Source organism: Myripristis murdjan, chromosome 4 (genome assembly GCF_902150065.1).
Source record: "Myripristis murdjan chromosome 4, fMyrMur1.1, whole genome shotgun sequence".
In the NCBI taxonomy this organism is placed as follows: domain Eukaryota; kingdom Metazoa; phylum Chordata; class Actinopteri; order Holocentriformes; family Holocentridae; genus Myripristis; species Myripristis murdjan.
Window position 1 is genome coordinate 24327353 of NC_043983.1, and position 24603 is coordinate 24351955.

At 39.9% G+C, this 24603-nt stretch overlaps 4 protein-coding genes across 8 annotated transcripts; 2 read left to right on the forward strand and 2 right to left on the reverse strand.

Moving 5' to 3' along the window:
* Positions 1 to 1050: 1050 nt before the first annotated feature.
* dnai4 (dynein axonemal intermediate chain 4) lies at positions 1051 to 12147 on the reverse strand. 3 transcript variants are annotated; one of them, XM_030049994.1, is made up of 17 exons: positions 12084 to 12147; positions 10201 to 10348; positions 9918 to 10084; positions 9399 to 9508; positions 8904 to 9060; positions 8533 to 8672; positions 8172 to 8336; positions 7471 to 7656; positions 6376 to 6530; positions 5644 to 5730; positions 5166 to 5317; positions 4222 to 4379; positions 3642 to 3769; positions 3312 to 3410; positions 2480 to 2706; positions 2224 to 2377; positions 1051 to 1761 (listed from the first exon to the last, which is right to left on the reverse strand). In XM_030049994.1, the coding sequence occupies exons 2-17, from the start codon at positions 10249 to 10251 to the stop codon at positions 1714 to 1716; spliced, it is 2184 nt and encodes a 727-aa protein (XP_029905854.1). In that variant the 5' UTR covers positions 10252 to 10348; positions 12084 to 12147; the 3' UTR covers positions 1051 to 1713. The 3 variants fall into 3 exon arrangements, 2 of the variants coding, with proteins under 2 accessions (XP_029905854.1, XP_029905853.1); XM_030049993.1 differs by lacking the exon at positions 12084 to 12147 and adding an exon at positions 10466 to 10665; XR_003928157.1 differs by lacking the exon at positions 12084 to 12147 and adding an exon at positions 10466 to 10665 and having other exon boundaries at positions 1726 to 1761; positions 2224 to 2307.
* pars2 (prolyl-tRNA synthetase 2, mitochondrial) lies at positions 11664 to 14012 on the forward strand. 2 transcript variants are annotated; one of them, XM_030049995.1, is made up of 4 exons: positions 11664 to 11856; positions 12143 to 12501; positions 12638 to 12883; positions 12975 to 14012. In XM_030049995.1, exons 2-4 carry the CDS (start codon positions 12178 to 12180, stop codon positions 13854 to 13856), a joined length of 1452 nt encoding a protein of 483 aa, XP_029905855.1. In that variant the 5' UTR covers positions 11664 to 11856; positions 12143 to 12177; the 3' UTR covers positions 13857 to 14012. The 2 variants fall into 2 exon arrangements, with proteins under 2 accessions (XP_029905855.1, XP_029905856.1); XM_030049996.1 differs by having other exon boundaries at positions 11664 to 11819.
* Positions 14013 to 14511: 499 nt separating this feature from the next.
* Positions 14512 to 19532, forward strand: ttc4 (tetratricopeptide repeat domain 4). Its single transcript, XM_030049998.1, has 10 exons — positions 14512 to 14823; positions 15021 to 15138; positions 16186 to 16347; positions 16628 to 16705; positions 17442 to 17566; positions 17700 to 17786; positions 18007 to 18248; positions 18400 to 18484; positions 19036 to 19118; positions 19225 to 19532. Exons 1-10 carry the CDS (start codon positions 14713 to 14715, stop codon positions 19325 to 19327), a joined length of 1194 nt encoding a protein of 397 aa, XP_029905858.1. The 5' UTR covers positions 14512 to 14712; the 3' UTR covers positions 19328 to 19532.
* Positions 19533 to 21270: 1738 nt separating this feature from the next.
* Positions 21271 to 23559, reverse strand: LOC115358127 (cornifelin homolog A-like). 2 transcript variants are annotated; one of them, XM_030049970.1, is made up of 4 exons: positions 23499 to 23559; positions 22231 to 22309; positions 21900 to 22087; positions 21271 to 21637 (listed from the first exon to the last, which is right to left on the reverse strand). In XM_030049970.1, the coding sequence occupies exons 2-4, from the start codon at positions 22292 to 22294 to the stop codon at positions 21323 to 21325; spliced, it is 567 nt and encodes a 188-aa protein (XP_029905830.1). In that variant the 5' UTR covers positions 22295 to 22309; positions 23499 to 23559; the 3' UTR covers positions 21271 to 21322. The 2 variants fall into 2 exon arrangements, with proteins under 2 accessions (XP_029905830.1, XP_029905831.1); XM_030049971.1 differs by having other exon boundaries at positions 22231 to 22340; positions 23499 to 23526.
* Between the last annotated feature and the right edge of the window lie 1044 nt (positions 23560 to 24603).

Sequence of the window (24603 nt, forward strand, 5' to 3'; positions counted from 1 at the left end):
CCCCATAACTGACAATCACATTATGTGTTAAGGGAGTGGGAGGCTTTCTCAGCCTTACCGGGATCTCACGATTTAACAGTGCGATTGTGCAATGACCTTCAACGTAATGCCTGGCTAATTAAGTCATGTGTGGTGATTCCCCCTGCAGCAAAACAGATGTTTCATCTGTTTACAATAGTTTTGACAGCCTGTTCTCCTTTCCCTTTACAGCAGTTTGGGCCATATTGGAGGAAAAAGTCAATGTTGACAGACTATCATCCAGGTCATTATGATTTGTTGATGGTGTGATGTGATATTCAGCATGACATTTCAGTTCGATCATTATTATTGGAGATCTCACTTTGGCTGTCTATGAAATTAAATTTTCATCTTTATTCATGCGTACACTGGACATGATATATGGGCCTTCATGATGGCAGAAAAAAGAGAACAAATTGTTTTTGCTGATGAAAAATATAAGGGAAGCACTATAAGGAATTGAACTTTATGTAAATACACTCTATGTAAATACAGTTATTTGATTAATTATGAACTAAAAGTTAGTTCGATAAAGGGTTTGAAAGGCCTAAATACATGCTTACCCTGAGAAAGGCTACTCAGAAAACCATTGCTCTCATCAGCCTTTGGTTCATTCAGGAGACACTTAAAGACAGAAATTTCATAGACTATTTCCACAAGATGGCCAGATGCAAGCACAGCACTGGCGACACTGTTTAATATGAATTTAACAAAACATAACAAGCCATGGCCAGCCTGTAGTTCAAGAAAACGTCTCTTTTCTCTACCCTTCCCAGCAAAGCAAATAAATATTTTATTTCTCATTTTTTGGTTGGATTAGTTATATTAACATATTGATTCTGACTAGATAATACAGAGTTTGGGAGACCTGAATTAATCTTTAATGGCTGCCACAAAAGGTGTTATATTTCCTTAGATTTTAAGCCTTCTACGCACGCTCTTTCTTATTTTATGTTTTTGTTTTTGTTTTTTTGTTTTTTCAAAAAGTGCATGAAAACATTGTGGGTTACTGAAGTTTTCATTTTGCAAAATAAAACGGATTGGCTGTTGAGTTGGTCCATGTGTGGACTGTGACTTAATGACTGAGGACAAATGTGGACCTTGTGAACCATTGATTTATAGGTCATAGCACTGTATGCTGAGGATTATTTGCACATCTGTTTATGTCACAACATGTTAAATGCCTGGGCCTGAAGAACACTGTTTAAAATATTTAAAATATTTAGTAATGCAACATTTTTTGCATACTTTCTACATTTCATCCAGTTTTCAAATGTTTCAACAACAACTCTGCCTGAGGACCCTGAAATTACTTTCTCATACTGTTTCTATGATATTGTCTGGTTAGTACCAGCATAACAAAAACGTATAGCGGCCCTCAAATTAAAGGCCTGGCTGATACCGGTAAAGTCTAATCACATGACACAGAAATTGTAGTTTTTAGACTACAGGAACTGTACCAGTACCTCTTGATAACAGTAGAGGTTATAACTTTATATCTTCAAATTTAAAACAACAACAGGAAAATATGGTATTTGAAGATAAAATCTTCTGTAATGTGATTGCTGGTCTTACAGGGAGACATTCAGTCGCCCAGTTCTCTGGGAACTAAAGATTACAGCACTGTTCATTGGATAAGTGGATGAAACCTAAATGGCTTGGGTATACATTGATGTGCGTGCATATGTGTTTGCCTTAAAGTCTGGCAACAGCAGAGCTAATGATGCTTTCCAAAGTATCCACCTGAAAGAAAAGAGTAAAAGAGACACTCTCAGCTGTGTTTGCCATGTGAGCCACCCATCAAGTGACTGACTGATTGACTGACTGAGGAAATAATGCTTTAAATTGCTGGCATAAAATGCTATAAAGCTGGCAAAAGAGCAGTGACACAGAGAAGAGTATAGTGTGATGCCAATAAAAGGCGAAGATTGCATGTGGTGATAATATACTAGATTCAATAAAAAGCTCATCAATTTCTACAAAACAGAGCATCAAATTGTTTCTGTGCATCCTTGTTACACCCTACACTGACACTATTGACTACTGTGTTCTAGTATTTGTTTCTTTGCATTTCCAACCTCCCTCATAATTTTTGTCCCTATGTATACTTCCCCATGTGAGTATGTTGCACTGTTATATTTAGAATGATGAGATAAAATTAATTTAACTAACTATCCAAAGGAATCACTTCTTGTTTAGTCTTACCTGGTTGCCCTCTCCCACAGTGAAGTTCTTGATCTGGTAGACAGTAACTTGTCCGCTGTTGTCTCCTACCAAGACACAGTCTGTCTGCAAGGCAAACAGCAGGGAGGTCATCTTCACCCCAGGGGCAGCCATGTGCACAATGACGGGGTCCAGGCTTAAGGAGACAAGTGCACATAGTGGTCAGGTTTCAAATTAGAGTGAAGAATAAAACTGAGCGAAACAGGGTGAGACAGAGAACAAGATCAGTCTTACTCACGTGCTATAATCCAGGTTCCAGATCTTCATCTGCCCCTCGTTGATGGCTCCAAACACTGTAGCCCACTTTGGGGACCACATGATGTCGTGTACCTGCTTCTGTGTGGAGGTGAGGCATAATAATGGGGTGAGCTGGTCCTGTATCCACAGCTTGATGGTCCAATCCAAGGAGCAACTCAGGAACACATTAGGGTTGAATGGACACCATTTGATCCGGGTCACAGGACCCTGACAGCAAGTGAGATGTGGATGTTACTGGGGATACCCCTGAAGATACTGCTGAAACCTACAACAGTGACACAGGAGGTGGGTATGTCCTCTTGAGGAGATGAGTTTTCAGTTTTAAATGTCCAATTCTTAAACGTGAGTGTGAGCAGCATCCAGCACTAACAATGGATGCTGCTACTATTTAGATTTCTTTGTCCACTAACAAAGTTTTGAAAGGAATTGTGTTTAATTTTTTAGCAATCACATTACAATTGCTGCTCTAATAAAAAATCACAGCTGAAGCACAGGACTTCAAGTAAGTCATTACGGTGCTGATATTGTCTAGTGCAGCAGATTGTATCAATACACTCCGGTGGAAAATGTGTGATGGAGGATAAGAGAGATCATTCAAGATCATTCAGAAACCAGCAAAATCGGCTGGCCCTTCTGAACTGATGTGTGGTGGACAATTGCTCTGATCAGTCTGCTTTCTGTCCACCGAAGGCAGTGAGCAATTTATCTAGAGTCTAGCCCAGCTGAGGTTGGAGATGAAATGTATTGTCATTTACAATGTGTGCATTTTACAGAGGTATTTGAATGATGCTAAATTATCCAGAGGGACTTACAAAATGTTGACTGTAAGTCTCCAGAAATTGCTGACTGTTGGAACTGGAGCACTTGTAGATGGTACCATCGATGCTGCCAGCCAAGTAGATGCTGGAATCCTTGAGTAAAAGTGCCAAGCAGGAGAATAGTATAATGCATTCTATTAATGATTCATGATTTATGATGGTAAGAGATAGGGAAAGAGGGAAAGAGATAAAGGTGAATGGTTACATGGATGTACTGGTTTGATCTTGTGCGGTTTCCCTGGTGGTGAAACTGCCCCAAGGACTATGCTCAAATGAAGTCATATTATAATCTGTGGAATCAGCTTATATCTGCAGCCAATTTACCACTGGATGGAAGTCAAAACAGAAACCAGCATTCAGACTCCTGAGGATTTCTCCTTTCTTCTTCTTGTCCTTCACTTCAGTTTCCATCTCATCTTTTTCTTCCTGCATCCTCTTCAGTCTCATCAGTTCTGGCAGAGAAAGAATGCACAAGAGTTCAAAGTTGTCTTCAATGAATAGATTCAATTCAATGAATTCAATAAATTCAAATTCTTAATTCTTCAAACACACAAGATAGTCAAGTAGTGTGATTATGAGCTTGTTACAGGAACATTCTCAGAGAAAAGTGTTTTCTGTATGAAATGCATTAGACAGGTTACAGTACCGAATCAGAAGGTTAACATTTTTATATGCTTAGCGTATTTATTGACCACTTGGGCACTGTGGTTTTTCTAATTATTAAACTGTGATGCTTCAAAATATGAATCTGTCATTTTTATACGTGTCTAATACTAAGTAAATTTCAGTGTTGTTTTTCATTGAAAAGGAGTTTGTGAGCTGGTGTTATATTTACCTTTAAAGCTATGAACAATATGCTCTTGGAGAATTTTCAACCCTATAAGCATGTAAAACATTACAGTACCTACGCAGTCGAGATCATCATGCAGAAACCATTTGCTTATCCGGCCATCTGCAGATATAGACATGAGAGCTTCTTCCTTGTCGTCCCCTGACAGGCCCATGTCTTGTTCAGCCCACTTGACCTGCCATGTTGAACTGTAGTGCTTTTTGGAGCACTTACTGCATACAGAATAACAGACCAAAAAGAAAGATGTAAGCTGAACCATTTCTGTTTTTGATGTGATTAAAGAGGTGGTAGTCCTCTACAAACATTTCCCAAACTCTGTGTGCCTGCCACTGGGTGTTTCAACAGGCCCAAAGTGCTACAAAGAAATCCACAATAACAGAGACAGACAGTAGCCACATATTTACTCTTTCATAACAGGATGTTCCATCATAACAACAGCAGGTGGAGAAAATGGAAAAAGAAATGTAATGGGCAAACATGGTTATGTAAACAATGGAAGGAAACGTGTCATTCATCTTTTTTATTTCACATAACTAACTGGCCACTATGATGCATGGGATGACTGTCCATGAGAAAGTGATATGATGCCAGCACCAGACGGATCATTAAATGGTTCTTCTGGCCAGTAAACCACACCTCTCCACAAAGTTTGCCTTTTCCCATTCATGGTCACCATATCCTCTTTGTTAATATAGTTCCAATCCAGGATTTACTTGACCATTAAAAAAACTGAGGAACATTAATAATGTAAGACAGAGATGTCACAGATACAGCCAGCCAGCTAAATCCAGCCCTTGAACACATCTCATCTGGCTCCCAAGGTGTTTTGCAGGGAAAGAGGGAAAAAACACAAACAAACATATTTTTTAACAAGAGCATTATTTTTTGTTGGATCCTATTTGAAAAATCTTATTTAATCCAATTAATCCTATTTGAAGAGTGACAAACCTGCCCCCCTTACACACACACAGACACAGACACAAACACATACACGTCACCTACTACTGACGGCACAAGTCTTGTCCTGACTGTAGACATAGTAGATAGCTATGGTGCCATCAGTCATCCCCACAGCCAGTCGATAAGGGTGCTTGGCTGAGAAGTCCAGAGAGGTCACACCTGTGTTACAGTGGTAGACACGTTCAGGCCACTGCAGCGGGGACAAAATGCAACATCATTAAAGGGTAGCAGTTGTGGAGAACACAAAATTGCCACACAATTGTTAAATAACTAATCAACACACCTATTGATCCTTTGTCTTTACTCAGCACTATGATATGTGAGCTTGTTTTATTTAAGTGTGTGTCCTTAGTGCTTTTATTGCCTGTGTGACTTTTTCTTTCTTTTTTCTTGCATGTTCACATTGTATTGACAGCATGTCATCTTATTACCTGTGATTTTAAATTTGCAAAAGCTGATTCAGAAGATAAGGAAATAAAGTACAGGGAAAAGAACAAATTAAAACAAACACTATACCGTAGGATTTTTGAGGGACCAGCAGCATACCAGACCCGGCGTCTGGTCTCTGAAGTCAAACTCACCATAACCCACTGCTAGTAGATCCTGGGAGAGGAAGCAGAGACACATGGAAAAAACACAGAGCGATAAAAAGAGAAGATGTTCAACCCTCGTAGTTTTCACTGGCAGCAGGGGCAATCCTGCTACGTGGCATTGCTACGAATTAATTTGCAGTTGTATGCATGACAGTTTCTTTAATGTTCATTTTTTACTAGTGATGTTACAACAGGTATCGACATAAATATGTCACTTTGCATTAATAATACCACACTGCTGATCCACTGTGATGGCAGCACTATGTACATCCCATGTTAGTTGCTAGATAAAGTGAGAACTAATGAGAGTGCAGATATCAAAACTAAGGCTAATTTGCAAGCAAATCTGATTTGTTTCGCTAAGTTCACGCCATCTATTTGTCAAGTCACAGTGCAGAATAACATCATCAACGCAAGAGGCTGATTTATGCAGCAATATTTAAGCTGCTGTTTGAAAAATAAAATCATTAAAAATCTGTTTTTGCTGTTCAGACATGAAAAGAAATCTTACACCAAATACACCAAAAATCAGATTTGGGCTGGCAGTCTGAACAAGGCTTAAACTGCAGTCATTCTGGTCTGCAGGTGCACATCTTGCACTCCCAGTATTTATACTTGGTTTTCTGCCCAGCAGTAGCGGGTCTGCCTGTGTTACCGGGTTCTTCTTGTTCCAGGCCATGCAGCTGATGGTGCGTCCTTTGGTGAGCTCACAGCTGAAGACCCAGAGACTCTCCAGTGTTGGACTTAGAGATCTCTCCACATCCTCCTCTCTGTGCTCCATTGTCTCGGGCGTGACCACACTGTCGCAGTCTAACACAATCAATACATTAAAAAAAAGCTTTTTTTTTTTTTTGTTACATTTTATAAGAGTATGTATTATGATTTTAACATGTTGACTAGTCCAATTTTTCATAACACATCAGATATTTCAGGACACAAATCCTGTGCTTGTGCTTGATGGATCTGGTGCATACAGTTATTTACCAGTGGTTTTCGTTGACTTTTACAAGACTTCTCCATATTTTTACCTTAATTTCCATAAGTGAAAGAAACTGTTTTTCAGAATTGCCACTGAAAAGGTGTTTTAAAACTACATATTTTGTGAAAGTCAGTCTGTATTTTTAATTTTGTATACAAGCCTCTATAAAACAAATTAGTACCAGGCATACACTTGGATAACATTTCATTTTTTAATTCTAATCCAAGTTAAAACAAGAAAATCTGTATTTGACTTGACCCCGAAATTTTTTATTTCCTTGTAGAGGTAAGTAAAATTAGCTATTTTCAACTTTCTTCACCAGGCTGAATACATACCAGAATGAATACAAACACCATAAATCCTGAAGTGCACAATGTCTCCATTCTCTTTCTTTTTTTTAATTGATCAGTTAGTCTTTAGCTGAGCTGATGCTGTATTAGTCAGACTTCCAAATTTTTTCCAAAACTTAGGGTTATAAAATTAAAAATTTCCAGGGCCTGATTTCTTTTTTCCTTGTCCTGTTGTTCATTACTGTAAGAAGTCTGGCAGGCAGCACTTGCTGCTGTTACCTTACTAAGGATACAAATTTTAACATTAGCCTTTCCAGCTGGGGGTAAATGTACTGTATTGTGACACATACAGGTGGGGAAGGCTGAATTATCAGTCCTGGAGGCTTCTTTATGTTCATATTCACCTGCAGAGCTCCTGAGGAAAAAAAATGCACTTTGTGTGGCCATAACCCCTACCTGTGTGGTGATAACCACTGTTTACCTTCTACTATGGGCAGCTGTCTGTAGGCAGCCAGCTTGGGTTGGAAGATATTTGCCAAGATGCACCTCTCCATTACTAATAAGACCTTTTGGAACTTCTCTGACTGCAGGATCAGCCGTGGGTCTGCTGCATCATCTGAACACATCCCAGTCTCTATTTCTCTCTGTGAGCTGGAAGCACTGGTTGCTGGGAGAAACACACCACATCATTGCAACACTTGAGTATCCACAGTACACAGTAAATATTGTTAAAAGTGTAACTACCAATACTAGTGCTGCCGTGTGACATTTTTCAGTGGCAATGTCACCTAAACTATTGTGCTGAATCACTACAAACTAGAGGGCACATGTCATACTTTCTAACATCATCTGAAAGAAATCACTGTTGATTTATGAGTGCTTCAAGTGGAACGGGGGTAGAGCGTTAGTTAAAATAGGCAAAGAGCCAGTCAGTTATCCCACACCCTCTGAGGATATCTTTGTGTCAGAGACATTTATTCATAGAAACCTAACTTTAACAACTAAAGGGAGAAAATTTATTTTCAGAATTGTTTGCTGGTTGGACTCCAGCTATTGTATGCTGAGTAAACTCTCCAGTGTCCATTACTCCCCAGTGTGCTGCATATCCTTAAGACTGGTAGTGTTACATAAGTAATAATGAAATAACATTAACAGAGCAAGTACCCTCCAAGGTAGTGTTACCTATGCTGGTAGTGCTGAGCAAAGATGTGGTTTTCTCTGGGCCTCTGCTAGAATTCACAATAGACTCCGAATATCCACTCTTCTCTGGCTCAGCAGTAAGCTCAGTTTTATCCTGCTCAGCACCGTAGAAAGAGTCATACATGTCCCAAGTAGTAGCTTCGCAAGCTGTGGATATAGCAGGAATGTGACACATCCATTTTGAAAGGTGTAACATATTTTTGTACATTGATTCTATCTAGATAGCAAAACCTTCCTGTATCTGCAGGCTTAATGCTTTTAAGTTTACGGAAAACATTCCCTGTGAGCAAACCACCCACTTAAAACATCAATATTAAACAAAAATTGGACAGTTAAGCCTGACCTGTATCTACCATGACGATGCTGTCACATTGGACCTGTTTGCTTTTAGATGCGCCGATGAATGCCTGCATTGATCGATCCATGTACTTATCATTGCCCATTCTGTTCTTGCAAAGCTCAGCATAACGATTGTTTCTCTCTCTGCAGAAAGAGGGTGAAGATCACAACAGTTTGTTACAGCAAAGAGGAACGTACATTTTCAAATACTGGCAAGCAGATAAACAGTCATGTTTATCTGTTTATCCTCGATCAACACATGAACTATGAACTACTTCATGTAGAAAAGCCTGTGAGTTTTCAATATGGCTATATAGGACCCATGCTGGATCTTGAAAAAGTTAAGTAAACCAGTATGTAGAAGACTTTGCATACTTTATAGCTTCTGCATCATCAGCATCCACTGACACAGAGATGCCGGGCATGTCCAGATGTGTGATGGTCTCTGTCTCAGTCAGGTAGATATTTACCACCTCATTCAGCATGTCCTCTGTTACCTGTTCTTTCACTTCTTCTCTTTCCACCTGCACGTCTAGAAGGAACAAAACAAAACAATATTAATTTAGCACTACAAGATCTGTTACAGCTGTCCGTAATAGACATATGAGCATCAATCATCATACAGTTTTCTAGAAATAAGTCTATCTTGTTGCACTGGATCAAGATTTTATTGTGTGTAACTTGGTAACTGTGCTATCAATGCATTATTATAGCCTTGCACCTGTGATAAAAAAAAATCAGCTCAAACAGTAAGGATATTTTAATCAACAGGAGGAAGAGAATAAGAAAAACAATGATGACAAAATAATTTTAAAAAAGTTAAATGTACAGTTAATTAAACTGTATTAAATGAAATTAAATAGTAACTACATGATGCTGGGTAGTTGTCCTGTTTGTAGAATGTATCCACACGCTCCTCATTCACTGACTCAATGGTAGAGAGGCTTGATCTGGATATCTTGCTGCTGCAAAAAACTGACCTGGAAAACAGCAAAATGGCATCACACTGTCAGAGTCTATTTGTCAAAACGCATGGTTGCAGTTGCCCTGGTGGGCTATGTCATGAATATGATGATGACTTATCGCACGTCACATATACTGTCTCTTATTTTTCCTCTAATATATACTGTTTTGAGGTAAAACTATGATTTTCCTCCCCACCATCACCTTTATCAATATATCACATGATGGGTGGTTTTGTTGAACAAAATAACTGGTGGGAAAACGAAGTTATGCTTTCCACAAATTTACCTTCACTCTACAATCAAATGAGGGATGCATTTCCTCTTTTTTCTTAACAAACACAATGCTGCACACCAGCATCCCACCTTAAATGAGCTCCTGAGGATAGAGGTTTATGTGGCTGGAAAGAATACTACATCGTGGTACCTTGAAAAAGGCACAGTGAGGCTTGCGGCGGTGGTTGGCTGGTATAACATGGAGAGGATATCTGATGGCCCTGAGAACTCATCAAGATAGACCCTGTTGTGTTTGGCCCCTGGCTCTGGGTGGGAGATGGGCTGAGGGGTGACATCAGTGCCATTCTCATTCAGCACCTGCAGGGAGGGGTACAATATCTGTTATTGTTGCTATAGCAACAGCTACAATACAGTGCAATACAATACAATACAATACAATACAGTATAATATAAGAGTAGTTTTTGGATGTTACCCGGACTGTTTGTCTGGGAGTTTGAATGGTGCTTCTGCTGTCGCCAGCCATGCTGAGACCTTTCCGGCTCACATTGCTCCCTGTGTGTCTGGAGCTGTGGTTCACTTGGTGTAGCCCTGATATGGAGCCATTTAGAGCTCGGGAAGAACTACCGTACGAGACAGTAACGGAACAAGTTAGCATGCATAACAGTTAGTGTCAAGCTACAGCTGTACTGACAAAATAACTCGCGTTCACTTTTAACACTGTAAATTTGTGAACTTACTGCGTAACCATGAGAGTACGTTTCTTCAATTTTGCTCCAGGGGTAGTCATTTTTTTTTTTTTTTTTTTTTAGTATCGTGTTTTCTCAGTAGCTCTGCATTTAGGATACTTCTTTTATTTAGCTATGCTCGTTAGCAAGCTGAGTTTTGTTTTTAACCGTCGACGGTGGTTCTTGGCTTGTTGAAAGTTGCCATAGCAACGGCCAAGCCATGAGGGGAAATGACGTCAAGGAGGGTGTTGCGTGAATAAATCGCCAGGGCTGCTTTCATTCATTCATTCGTTCATTCATTAATTCATTCATTCATCACGGCGGCTGGAGCCTAACCATTCATTTTATGCACTGTCTGATATTTACACTGTAACCTGCAAGTGCAAGCTTTTGTGATTGATTGATTGATTGATTGATTGATTGATTGATTGATTGATTGATTTCTTTTATTTAAGTGTCATACTTCACTCAGAAGCCCAGCCCATATGGGCTTACAAGACACTGTTACACACATTACAAAACCATGCTCAAACATACAACAACAGCAACAACAAAATACGCATTAGAATAAATCAGGAATACAAAGTCAAATCCAAAATGTACCCATCAAAGTATCAGTTAAACAAAATATGCTGCCTTCTATTCCAAGCCTTGGCAATAAAATTTGCAGTCTTAAATACTTCAGCATTAAAGAGCCATTTCAATTTATGGCCATCATCTACCCAAAAAAGCTCAGGTTTTTGGTTTTGCATGGCCTCAAATAAAGGGACCCTCAAATCATCATACATCATGTGTTTTCTTTTGTTTTGTTTTGTTTTGTTGGAAATATCTTGTTTTATCCTGCGTGGTGAACTTTCGGCACCCACCAGAGCTAAATGGCTGTAAGGTGAATACACACATGCCATACACTGTTTACATGTAATTGTGAGGTAAAGTTAGTAACCTAAAAACGGCTTTTGGATCATGACCTATAAACAACTTCAGGATTAACTAACGATATATTTCATGCGTTCTTTATTGCACTGAAAAGATGCTGCTTTCATGTTGTGGGGGATATTATTCTTGTGAATTTATATCCCAAATGTCAACTCTCACAGAACTCCTAGGGCCCTACCTGAGCTTTGAGTGCCACCACAAGAGGGAGACAAGCCTACATCTCCAAAAACTAAAAAAAGAAACTCCAAGCCTGTAGGTGGCGCCGTAGAGCGAAACCAAGCCGCTTTGAGCTCTGAGCACACAGCGAACGAGAAACCCAGCATGGCAGCGACCTCAGAGTTTGTAGTTCGTGAGCTACAATGAACTGTTTTAACTATCCAACTCGGATAAAACAAACACCATTCCGTCTTCTGCTTGTCTTGGTGTAAAAGTAAGGTTTGCTTTATGGCTCTGCATCTAACTTACAGGTACTCGGCCTGTGCTAACCCAGGCTAGCTGAGGTTAGCATGCTAAGCTGCCTCTGTTAGGAAAGGGGTTTGGTAACGTGCATCCGACAGACAGGAGCTGCCATTGCAGTGTTTGCCCAGGATATTAGTATTTACAAACACAGACATTGTTCTTATTTGAGGACTTGCTGCTGTCACTGAATACATGCAATTGTCAGCTCATGAGGAAGTGACAGTATTATGCTGACCTTGACTTTAACTCCTCTGATTGTGTGTAACAGCTAACATGAGTGTCTTCGCTCCTTAGAAATTATCCAGAGTAGCCTGACATCCGAATCAGCCATGGAGTCCATAATGCACCATGCCTGGCAGAGAGGCTTCCGGTGCCTGCCCAGGACCTCAGCTCTTTTAAGCAGGAGCCATTCCAGCTGTGCCGAACATGCCACAAACCCTGCCTCCGCCTCATCCAGACATGTCACGCCCACGCTCCTGGTGTCCCGGCTTTACCAGCCCTCCAACCTGCGTGATGTGGGGCAGGACAGCCGCTTACCGGGGGAGATGACCTGTAAGAGTCAGAGGTTGATGCAGCAGGCAGGTCTCATCCATCCCTCCAGCCCGGGGTGCTACTACTATCTCCCTGCCACTGTGCGCTCCATGGAAAAGTTGGTGAGGTTTTATTGCTCCTATTCTAAAACATTTTTGGTCATGTTTGGTCCAGAGCTGTATTTTTTGGCAGGTGAATGATTAACCTGGTTAAAACGGCCCTGAAAAAAATGTAATAGCCACTGATTTCAATCAACAGGTGAGACTGATTGACCAAGAGATGCAGGGGATCGGTGGCCAGAAGCTGGACATGCCCAGCTTGTGCTCGGCTGAGCTGTGGAAATCCAGTGAGCGCTGGGATTTAATGGGAAAGGAGCTTTTCCGTCTGAAAGACCGACATGGGGCTGACTACTGCCTGGGTCCCACACATGAGGAGGCGGTGACAACTCTTGTTGCTCACCAGACCACCCTTTCCTACAGACAGCTCCCTCTGCTTCTCTACCAGGTAAACATTCACCCTGTTAAACCAGTGGGTTTGTGGTGTGACATGCAATAAGCCTGCAGTTTTAGGTAATGATGTCTCTTGTTTAACACAGATCACCCGCAAATTCAGAGATGAGCCGAAGCCAAGGTTTGGTCTGCTTCGAGGGAGGGAATTCTACATGAAGGACATGTATTCATTTGATGTGAATGAGGAGGCTGCGTATCAGACCTATGAGTCTGTGTGCCAAGCATACACCAGGCTCTTCTCCCGGCTGGGCCTGCGTTGCGTTCAGGTGCAAGCAGACACGGGGAACATCGGCGGTAAACTGTCCCATGAGTTCCAGCTGCCGGCAGACATAGGTGAGGACCGGCTTCTGGTCTGTGGGAGCTGCTCCTTCTCTGCCAATGTAGAGACTGTGTCAGCAGGACGGACCGATTGCCCACAGTGTAAGACCGGCACACTGGTGGAGTCAAAGGGTATAGAGGTGGGTCATACCTTTTACCTGGGCACAAAGTACTCTCATATATTCAATGCCACCTTCAGCAATGCTCAAAACAAGCCAACCATCGCTGAGATGGGCTGCTACGGTCTTGGTGTAACTCGTATTCTCGCTGCTGCCATTGAAGTGATGTCAACAGAGGAAGGTATCCGCTGGCCGGGGCTTCTAGCTCCCTACCAGGTTTGTGTTGTTCCCCCTAAGAAGGGCAGCAAAGTGGATGAGGCGGCTGGGTTAGCTGAGGAGCTGGTACACACTTTTGGAGAGACTCTGCCTTGTTTGAGAGGTGAAGTGGTTCTCGACGATCGCACCAACATGACCATTGGGAAGAGGCTGAAGGACGCCAGCCGGCTGGGTTACCCATATGTCGTCGTGATAGGACAGGCTGCTCTAGAAGAAATACCCAGGTTTGAGGTGATCTGTCAGCAGACCGGTGAGATGATGTTTCTCAGTAAAGATGGACTAGTAGACCTTCTGGGAAGAGTGGAAACTGTATGAATAATAACTGGGAAAACGGGAATAAGTGTTCCTTTATTTATGTGTGTACGGTGGTGGTGTTTGTATGGTGCTTTGAGTGAGCAGTGGCAGAGCAAAAAAAAAAAACAAAGCTTTGTGTCCAGATGTTGTGATTTATGACACTGAGGAGATTGGAGGTTGAAGCTGTAGCAATTATGTTTTTACCTTATATTATTATTTGTTTTACAAAGAAAGCCATAACTTTGCATACTGCCTAAAATTGTTACACAGGTATGTTTATCACCCTACACTCCTCAAAACATCACAACAGTGGGTTTATTCACATTGGACTATAGCTGGTGTGTTACAATGCAATGGCTGTCATGATGTAATGGATGAGAATATTAATTTGTTTTGCAGCCTTTTCTCTCTGTGTGACAACATGCATCAGTAACATCTGTTTTTTTTTTTTTTTTTTTTTTTTTTTTTTGGAGAGGGGGTGAGGGGGGTAACTGAAAGCTGTAATTTGATAAATAATGTAAATAGAATTTGTTAAGGTCATGAAAAACAATAAAATATTTGACCATGATTTCTTTATTGCGTTAAGAGTTCATATTCATAAATATATAAATCGTCTACAGGAATTAACTGTGGTCCAGCCTCACTTGGCCCTTATCACTGCGGAACTAATGTGCCCGCGATGTGTTTCTCAACGGAAGAATTTTCCCGTAGTCCTGCCCACACACATGTGTAAACAAGAATCTGGCTCCTCCAAAGTCAGAAGCGTTATAACCCATGGGCTTACTGTAGCGTTTCCACTTTAACGACGGCCTAATATAAAACCTCAGAGCACGTAAACTTGTATCTTGATAATCCAGATTACGTTACACCAGGTTAGATGGCGTCCTCGGCGTTACAGGATGACAGCGACGACGGCATGGACGAGTTCATCGACAAATTCAGGACGCACAAATATAAAAATGCTTTTAATGAAAGCAACTGGGAAGAGGTAAGTCACGTTAACATGAAGACATATCAGTAGGATTTAATTTCGACGTAGCTCCCAGCTTTACCCATCATTGTTACAGCTACTGCAAGCTAGCTGTTAGCACATTAAGGCTAACAATCCCTGTTTGTTTACTAACTGTGTGCATTGCGCTCGTCTGGTTTATTGCTGGCATTTCCATTTATTTGATCCTCATGCAGGAGTTTGAGAAAGTGCCGATGTTCATGAAAACAGCCCCTGAGGAGATCGACCCCAAGACACACCCGGAGCTGGCTTGTCTTCAGTCCATGATCCACGACGATGACAGGACTCCAGAAGGTTCTCACTGCTAACATTTTGAGCTTTTTTTTTTTTTTTTTTTGCACCATAATCTTCATTTGAAAACAGAGTCACTTGAAGCTGAAAAGGTGTTATATAGTCCAGTCATTTTATGAAAAAACCTAGGACAAATTGCAAGAGAAGCAAACTCAACTGATTTTGTATCCTCAGTTTGTCCTGAGTGAGGGAAAAAAAGTCCCAGGAAATCCCATTGGTGGAAAGTTTTGAAAATCACCTATTTATGACCACATATTACCAAAAAACACTGTTTTTAACACACAGGGGAAAGGGGTTCAAAATTTTACTTTCAGATATCACTATAAAAATTCATAAGTTGATTACACACACAAAGACAAGAAAAAAAGTCAATTACAAGTTCTTTGAATTATTCTGTTTACACATGCATATCACACATTATCTGATTTGATATGCGCTAATAAGGAATATAAGAAATAAATGCCAGAACAGATATTTAAACAGTGAATTAAAAGGTTACTATATATATAGTAACCTTTTGATTCACTGTTGCATAGTAACCTTTTAATGCAAGGTAACTATATATACAGCAACCTTTTAATTCATTGTTAAAATGTCTCTTCTGGGATTTATTCCTTATATTCCTTATTAGCCCATATCAAATCAGATAATGTGTGATATGCATGTGTAAACAGAATAATTCAAAGAACTTGTAATTGACTTTTTTTCTTGTCTTTGTGTGTGTACTCATCTTGTGAATTTTTATAGTGATATCTGAAAATAAATTTTGAACCCTTTCCCCTGTGTGTTAAAAACAGTGTTTTTTGGTAATATGTGGTCATAAATAGGTGATTTTCAAAACTTTCCACCAATGGGATTTCTTGGGACTTTTTTTCCCTCGCTCAGGACAAACTGAGGATACAAAATCAGTTGAGTTTGCTTCTCTTGCAATTTGTCCTAGGTTGACCCCAATTTTGGCCTTAAATTACTGGACTAATAATCGTGTAATGTGTGACACTACCTTTCACCCTTCCACCCTTAAAGTTAATTTTGCCTAATTGTTTTCCCCAGAGCAAGCAATGAGCCTCAAAAATGAAGGGAATGAGTATTTCAAGGAGAAGAACTACAAAAATGCCATACTGTCATACACGGCGGGTTTGAAAAAGAACTGCGGCGACCAGGAGCTCAACACTGTTCTGCTCACCAACCGGGCTGCAGCACACTTCTACCTGGGTGGGGATCTCTCCGACTTCAGTCTGTAAACACACACACACACACACACACACACACACACACACAGATATTGTTAGAGATGGTTAAAGTGGAGAGTCATTGTTAAGTGGGAGAAAATCCAGTTTGGTTAGTGGTGGATTCAAGGCACCGATTTATCACGAAAGAATAGTGTCAACCACAGTGTCCTACATCTGTCTGTGGAGTTTCTTGGGTGAATAATTTGATAACTATCAGAAATTTGATCTATTATCTGAAATTCTGTTCCTCTCTCATCCCACAGGTAATATGCGTTCTGCACTGAATGATGCCACAGCTGCGAAGAAGATCAGACCAGACCACCTCAAAGCTTTAGTCAGGGGTAATGTACACTTATATATTAATCAGTAAAAATATCTATATTTCATTAGCAGCAAAAATGTATTTCAATATAATAAGTAGAAGAGTACCCTCAGTAGAGTGCAGATGTCTGGGGCAGGTGGCTGGTGAGCAGGAACTGCTGATGGTCAGTGTGTTGCCACCATGAGAGATAAGTTAACAGACAAAAGCATTTCAGCAGCTGGCTGACGTTATTGAATGTTTTCTAATCATGACACTGCTTTAATGTTTGTTTGAATGAATACAAGCCACAAGTGTCTTACCTTGGCGTGCAAATCTGTACAGGAACAATTCCTAAAGAACTGCAGTTTGAAATGTTAACATGAGTTAACTTTTTTATATATCTGAGAAGAAGACATGATTGTAACTGCATTTGAATCTGTGGTAACAAGACATATTTGGCTGTCTGTAGAGGAAAGAAATGAAAATAAATAAATAGATGGATAGATAGATAGATAGATAGATAGATAAGATTCCAAACTAAAGGAGATGTTGATCACTGGCGGCCCTTACTGGCCGATAGGAGAAGTGAGGAATTAGCGCTCAGTTGCAGTATAAAACAGGTTTTTCAAAGGTATTGAATCACTGCAACCACTGGATGTCCTTTATCATACAGTCATAACTGTTCACAAAAGTATCAGGCTGATAGGACCAGTGCAAGATTAGCTATGAGCATATATTAGAAAATAATAATTTGAATATATTCTGTGTTTCTGCAGGTGCTCAGTGCTGCTTGGAGCTGCGTAACTTTGCGGAGGCCATCCAGTGGTGTGACGCCGGCCTCAAGGCTCATCCCACTGACAAGAAGCTGCAGGAGCTGAGAGCAGCAGCAGATAAACAGAAGGTACAATCTGATGACTTGGAGGTGCAGTTTTTAAAGAGTGATCACATTAAAGATGACATTGTTGCAAAAATATGTCCATTTATCAGTGTTTATTTTGTAACTTCAATCAACGTATTACGGCTTTGTGTTTTAGAGAGCAGCAGAAAGAGATGCCAGGAAGGCCAAGGCCCAAAAGAAAAAGACACGCACTGAGAAAGAAGCTCTTCTGGCAGCTATAAAGGTTTGCATCATAGTTGTGGTTGGAAAGGAAAATTAAACTAAGAAGAGCTCTCTGTTCTCTCCCTGACCTGTGGAACACTGCATAAAACTTTGTTCAGAAAGGAGACTCTGATATGCACTCCCTCTGCCTCCAGTCAGTGTATGTAATACAGGATCTGACGCACATACATGCCTTTCCTGTGTGATTTTTCAGAGATATTTTTGTTTGTGTTTTTTCACAGGAGCGAGGCATCAAGCTCATGCAGCACAACAAGGTTCGTCAGCACAGTTCAGACAGTGAGGATGAGGATGGGGGCTCCGCTAGAGGCCTAGCTGAGCTGAGCCTGGACGGCCTCAGCTCTCAGGAGGCCACAGGGGCTCAGGTCTTCCTGGACCCGCAGGGCTCCCTGCACTGGCCCGTTCTCTTCCTCTACCCCGAGCACCAGCAGAGTGACTTCATCTCAGCCTTCTGCGAGAACTCCTGGTAAACCCTTGTTGTTGTTTTTAGGGATGCGTGGTAATACTGGTGCAATGTCTGGTGCATTTCCTCCTGACGTTATTAACAGTTCCACCTTAAATGTAACTGCATAAATCAAATCAAATCTCTTACTGTGTGTGTTATGTTTTCCTGTTAGTTTCATCGACCACCTGGCAGTGATGTTTGGAGAGGAGCTTCCGCCTTGGGACACAGACAGGAAATACCTCCCACAAAACCTGCAGGTTTGTGTATTTAGCTTTACATGTATTCTAAATCGTGAGCATTACAAACAGGCTTAATAATTAATTCATTAATATTAAGAGATGTTCTGGTCAGGCCTCAGTAGATAGTTAATATGCCTTCAGAAAGTTTGCTTGAAGAAGTCAATGTGTGATTGGGATCTGTGCTTTATTCTGCATTTTGGAAGTCATGGAAGATTTGTTTTTTCTTTATTTGTTTCTGTTTTATTTTGTTTCATTTTGTATACAAGCAGTAGAGCAGCTACACTGCTGCCACACTGTGGTGCTCTCAGTACATGATCCACTAAATATTGCCAGAAGTTTATTTCATATATTTTTTTGTTTGTGTTGAATGGTTGACTCTTGACTGATTGCTGTTTGCCTGTCTGGAAAGAAATCAGCTTCTAATTAGTGCAAATAATACTCAATAATGAATAGTATTCTGAAGTACAACTGTCAAAACAAAAGGATTTTATTTCAAACCCAGTGATGATTTAAAAAAAAAATCTTTTTTTTTCTTAATTGCCAGTACTTTACCTCTCTCTGTGTCTCAGCTGTTCTTTGAAGATGAGGAGAAGGACACATTGTACCAAGTCGACCCAGAGACATCATTACTGAAAGTTTTGCAGCATAACAGGTACAGTATGTCTTTTGTTTTGTGATTGAAGCAAAGAAGGTTCAAAACAAAACTTAATTCACTTTCTCTTTTGATTCATTAATAATGTTTTCTCCTCTGTTATCAGGTGTTTTGTGAAGGCGGGCTCTCCCAGCTTCATTGTTTTGGTAAATGGCTCATCATTCAGAACGCAATTTTTAACCGGAAAGAAAGTACAGCGATTGTCATAATATCGGTTTCCTCCCCAACTATTGGACTTATTACCACATGAATTCCTCATACCAGTTCAAAAGGTCTGACTTTGTGCTTGAAAACAGTTACCTTGGGAAAATCAGTGACATTCATTAGAGGATTAATCATGTTCCAGGTCTACGCAGTATTTCACTTGTTCATGTAAATTATGACTTTAAAGATCTATAAAACTTTTGAAAGTAACTTGTACCGCCTGCTCATTTTTCTTTAATAAACATGCGAAATGGCTGTCTTTTGAAAACATAAGGCATTTGCCGTATTCTTTTCAAAATAGTTACCATGTGCTTTACAAACAAAAAACACTTCCCCCAAAAAAGGAAAAACTTACGAGACAAGCAATAGACAGATCAGACATGAATTGAAAATGTAAAAAAGAAGAAAGCAGGGAAGCAGAACATAATTGCAAGTGGGTACCAATAAATTATACATACCATAAAAATATAAACCAGAAAAAAAACGTCCAGTAATTGACTGGTTCTTGAATTATGTGTATGTTAATGAATGGAAGTTGAAAGGAAAAAAATCATTTAACTAGATGCTGCAAGGGCTTAAAATCAATCAGTAAAACCATACAGTGATCTTTATATCTGGCAGAAAACAAACATAATCCAGCTTTGTAATGAGGATTTCGAGGTGTTAACATGTATCGACGTATTAAAAGGGCCGTCCTTCATTTGTTGGCACATGCTTGATGTACCTATTTAAAGGATTAAGAGACAAGTGAACTCATCCTGACGTGATTTCGGGGCCAATTTAGGACCTTAAGTTTGGCACAGATTTAGCTGAAGGAAGGTTCTTGACCACAGACTGTCACACATTTTCACCAACATAAATGGACGGTTTAATTTGATTGAAATTTTAACATCTAATGAATGGGAGCATTGTGCTAACACCAAAACTGCCTTGTTCCTTTATTGTTTCTCAGTTGTGAAACCAAGTCATGTTCAAATGATTTCCACAGTGTGGCCAAACCAGATTTTCTAGGTAGCGCTGTTTTCTTGTCACATCGCCTCACATTGTGGCACGTCACTTCACCTCATGTCACCTCGAGTTGTGCCATGTGACGTCACGTCACGTCACGTCACGTCACGTTATGTCGCATCACGTTACGTCACAGCACTGAGTTGGCTCTGTTTGAAATTCCCTTGAGCTTTAAGGGCAAAATTACAAAAAAGTAATTGGATCCACTAGCCTCCATATGCACAACCTTTTCCATTCCCATTCAAGAAATATTAGAATGGTCACACTGCAGTAAATATTTGTAGCTAAAGCTCAAGTGGGTCACTTTGATTATTATTGATTAGGACTATTGTTATTAGGTCTTCATTGTTATGGCCTATACCTCAATAGCAGTAAGTAACTGAAAATCACATAACACAACTGCTTTGATCACATGACAGCACAGAATTACAAATTATTAAATCCAGGAATTTTGTTCTTAAATGTGTAACAGGATTGTCTTTAGTGTCAAGTGTAAACTAAATTTGCTGCTTTTTAGAAATAAATTGGACTCTAAATTAAATACATCTGAAAGCATTCTAGGAGTTTAATCACAAACAAGCTTTAATATTTTTTAATTGTTTTTAGTGTTTGCAGTGTCACGCAACGAATTTCTTGTACCCTTCAGTAATGCATAATAGGATCACACAGAAATAGAAAAATAGAAACTCCCACAGATAATAATTGCAAATTAACACCATCAGCACAAAGGATGGTAGTAACTAAGAAACATTAAATCAAACATCCAAAACACATGTGTAAACAGTTTATTTACATGTATAATTAGAAGCATACATGTATAAGTAAAGCATAAAGATTGTTTATACATGCCAGCTAGCAGCATGCTAGTCAGCTTTTTAGACTAAAAGTAACACAACAATCCCTAGGACTTCTAAAAACATAATATTGTTACCTAATCAAAACAAAAAAAAAATCTTCACTACATGACCCAGACTCATGAGGAGCTGAAAATCTCAGTAATAAGATGGAGGCCCATAAGATGGGCTAAGAGGAGGTGGGGAGCCATAATTTGCTCCTGGAGACATGGGCTGAAGCACGAAACCTGGTGCTGTAGGCTGGCTGGCTGGCAGCACGATGTTCTGCTGGTTGATCGTGTGGACCTGAGCGGCGACCACGGTCGAGGCGGGCTGCGCGTTGACCACAGCAGATTGAGCCTGCACATTGATCACAGCGTGGCTTTTCTTCCGATGTTTGATCTCACGGGACATCTGACACCAGGAGCACCAGGAGCAGAAACAGGAAACTGCGATGTCCTTACAGAGAGAGCCCTGTGGAGAAGCAAAGGATTGTAGTTATCGTTACAGTTGTAGTTTTACTGCAGCAAGCATCTCCATATTTACTGGAATTTCCATATTCATATGGTCAGCTGCGTCTCAAATGTCAGAGCCTACCAAAATTATTCCATGTGCATTCTCTAAAATCAGAAATAATTTTTTATAATCTTCTCTTAGACACTGAAGTAATTTGGTTATTGTTTTCATCCATTGTGTTGCATAATGTCACCGCATACAATCACTATGTGCACCACACCTTGATCCCATATTTGTGGCGTATGGCGACCCTCAGAGACAGGGCTGCAGGAGGCACACACAGAGGTATGCCACAGGCTGCTGTAATTGCGGGGGTGAAGATGTCCAACAAGGGCAGGCAGTCGTTCTCTCCAAACTTCCCTGAGGTGGTGCAGGCAAAGCAAGGGCAGCACCAGAAGCCATAGCAACCTGAGAGACATACCAGAGGTGTGAATCATAACCAAGCTGTGACTCTTATTGTAACTCAACCAGGAACAAGTTTTTTTTTTTTTTAATGTCATTATGTTTAATGAACATGAGCCTGCCAAAGTTCTTCTGGCATTTACACGTACATGAATTCATGTCATCGCAGCAGTCAAGAAGGTCGCTGTTCCAGTGTGTCTGCGGCTGTGTCATCTTTCTGATCTGCAACAGGATGGCTCACAATCAGTCAACAATTAGGCTGCCAACACACAAAGATCAGTGTGTAACACCAAACACTTAAGTCTACAGTAATTTCTTAAGGTTTTGAAATGCTGTGATCATATTAATACCACTGTTACTGTTGATCATGACGGACGGATCAGACCTTGCTCGTATGACAAATTTCCATAGAAACTGTTTTAAAAAAAACTTGTAATTCCCATGTAAAATCTGTTATTTTGATGGTTTTGATACCTTTTATTGTTTTTGTGACCCACATTAATATTTAATGATGATGACTGCAACACTTATCTTTTTAAATATGCTATCACCCAATACTACATCACAGCAAGAAGCATATTAACCTTGCATTCCCCTTTTCATATAAACTCATTAGTATTTTCAAGAAACATTAATGCCCTTTTATGATTTTTCCCCTTTTTTTTTTGACATATTTTGCAAAAACAGAAACCTGTGTCATCTGCTTTTACAAATTCAAACAAAGCCTGTTGCATCATAAACTGCCTGTTAAACTGTTGCAAACACATACAGTCTTTTTTATTTTTTATTACTTTTGTTTCAGTTATATTCACAATATCAAGAAGCCTAGTATTTCAACTCATTTGAAAAGCGTATCTTAAATATGACTAAACCAATATTATCATAGTTGCATCCAGTAGTAGCAGGTGTCTTCAGCACCACTACCTACTTTTAAATGTCATAGAATTTATTTGTAAAGATCCAGTTTATATATAACCACTGAAACTCAAATGTACTAACTCAAATGAACACGTTCAACAACAAATTAAAGGCAGACTAAGTGGTTTCACTCCAGGTATTTATGATGTGGTTAAGAAGGATAAATGCCACTCAGTTCTCAAAAGAATATATCATATAGATGCCTCAAGTTCAGGACAGCTTCTTAACTCCATCATAATATATAAGAGCATTTCACTCCGTTTTTTAAAATGTTTTTGTGTGCATTCGGCATCAAAACAAATTGTTTCATTCATTCTATTGCGTTGTTAGTCTTGGCATGAAGCTGAGGGGTTTTATCCTTCCTTGGCTTCCTCCTTAACATGAGTGAAAAAAAAAGTCATGTGCCCTCCCATTTGATGCTGCATAGTCAAAAAAGTCACATTCATCACTGGAATCTAAAGTTATCCTGATTTCTTCCGAGGAAACACAAAGCTCTTACCTGACTAGCCTGGCACCCTTGCTGTCACCTCTGTAGCTGCAAAGGAATGAAAGGAAGTCGCTTGGATGTTGTGTGAGCTGTGTGGCACTTTCTCAGGCATGCCGAATGACTGCACAAGCAATGCTGCAAAACCTGAATGTACGTGCAAATGGAAATGAAATTGAAAGTCCCTTTTGAAGGTTGACCGTGACCGTGGATCATCCATGGGAAGGGTTCTGGTTTGGGACAGCAACTACCTAATGCTATTTCAACACAACATGTCCGTTGAATAAAATGGTGTTCCAGCATTTGGGCTTACTGTTAAAAGCCTTGATTGCTTGGTTTGGCAGGTTAGAGGTTCAGAACAAAACCTGCTCATATTCTGAAGGTGGTAAGCAAGATTGTTGGTCCAAAATCCACTAAATGATGCATTCAAGTCACAAAGAAAGTGAGGTCAGTACTTACACATGTGTAGACCACCAGCTCAGCTCTGAGTGCCAAGTTTCTTCCCCAAACTGTAGATTTAGGCCTCCAAAGACAAGGTGTAATACATAGAAAAAATATTTCATACCCAGGATTATTGAACTCCAACACTCACTGTTTAAGCTGAATGTGTCTTGCACATTGCTGTGCTTGTTACATTTTCACACCTGGCTGCAAAATGAATTTCTCTTCAGCGACAATAAAGATGCAGAACTGAACTGAACTGAACTCATCTGAACCAAAAGTAAGCTGAGTTTATTCTTAAATAAGTAGTTAGATAAGGTTTCATTTTCAAAACATGGAGTCACAAAGTGCTTCAAAGGGTTACAACAAATACAGATCAGAATATGAAATATAAAAGTAGACACAAAATAAACCAGTGACTTAGAATCAGATGATAAAGAAAGGAAAAGAAGTAAAACAAAAGCGAGACCATGAATAGAAAATATAGAATATGAAAAATGCACATAAAAAAGCATATAAATATCAATGACAAGAAACTGATTCAGACAAAAATTCAGATAAAAGCAAAAAGAAGAAATGCAAAACAAGTAAAACAATAATAATGATATTTAAAAAAAAAAAAAAAAAAAGTCAGTCTGCAAGTCTGACAGCTGATGGGAGGCGGTTCAGATCGTGGAGG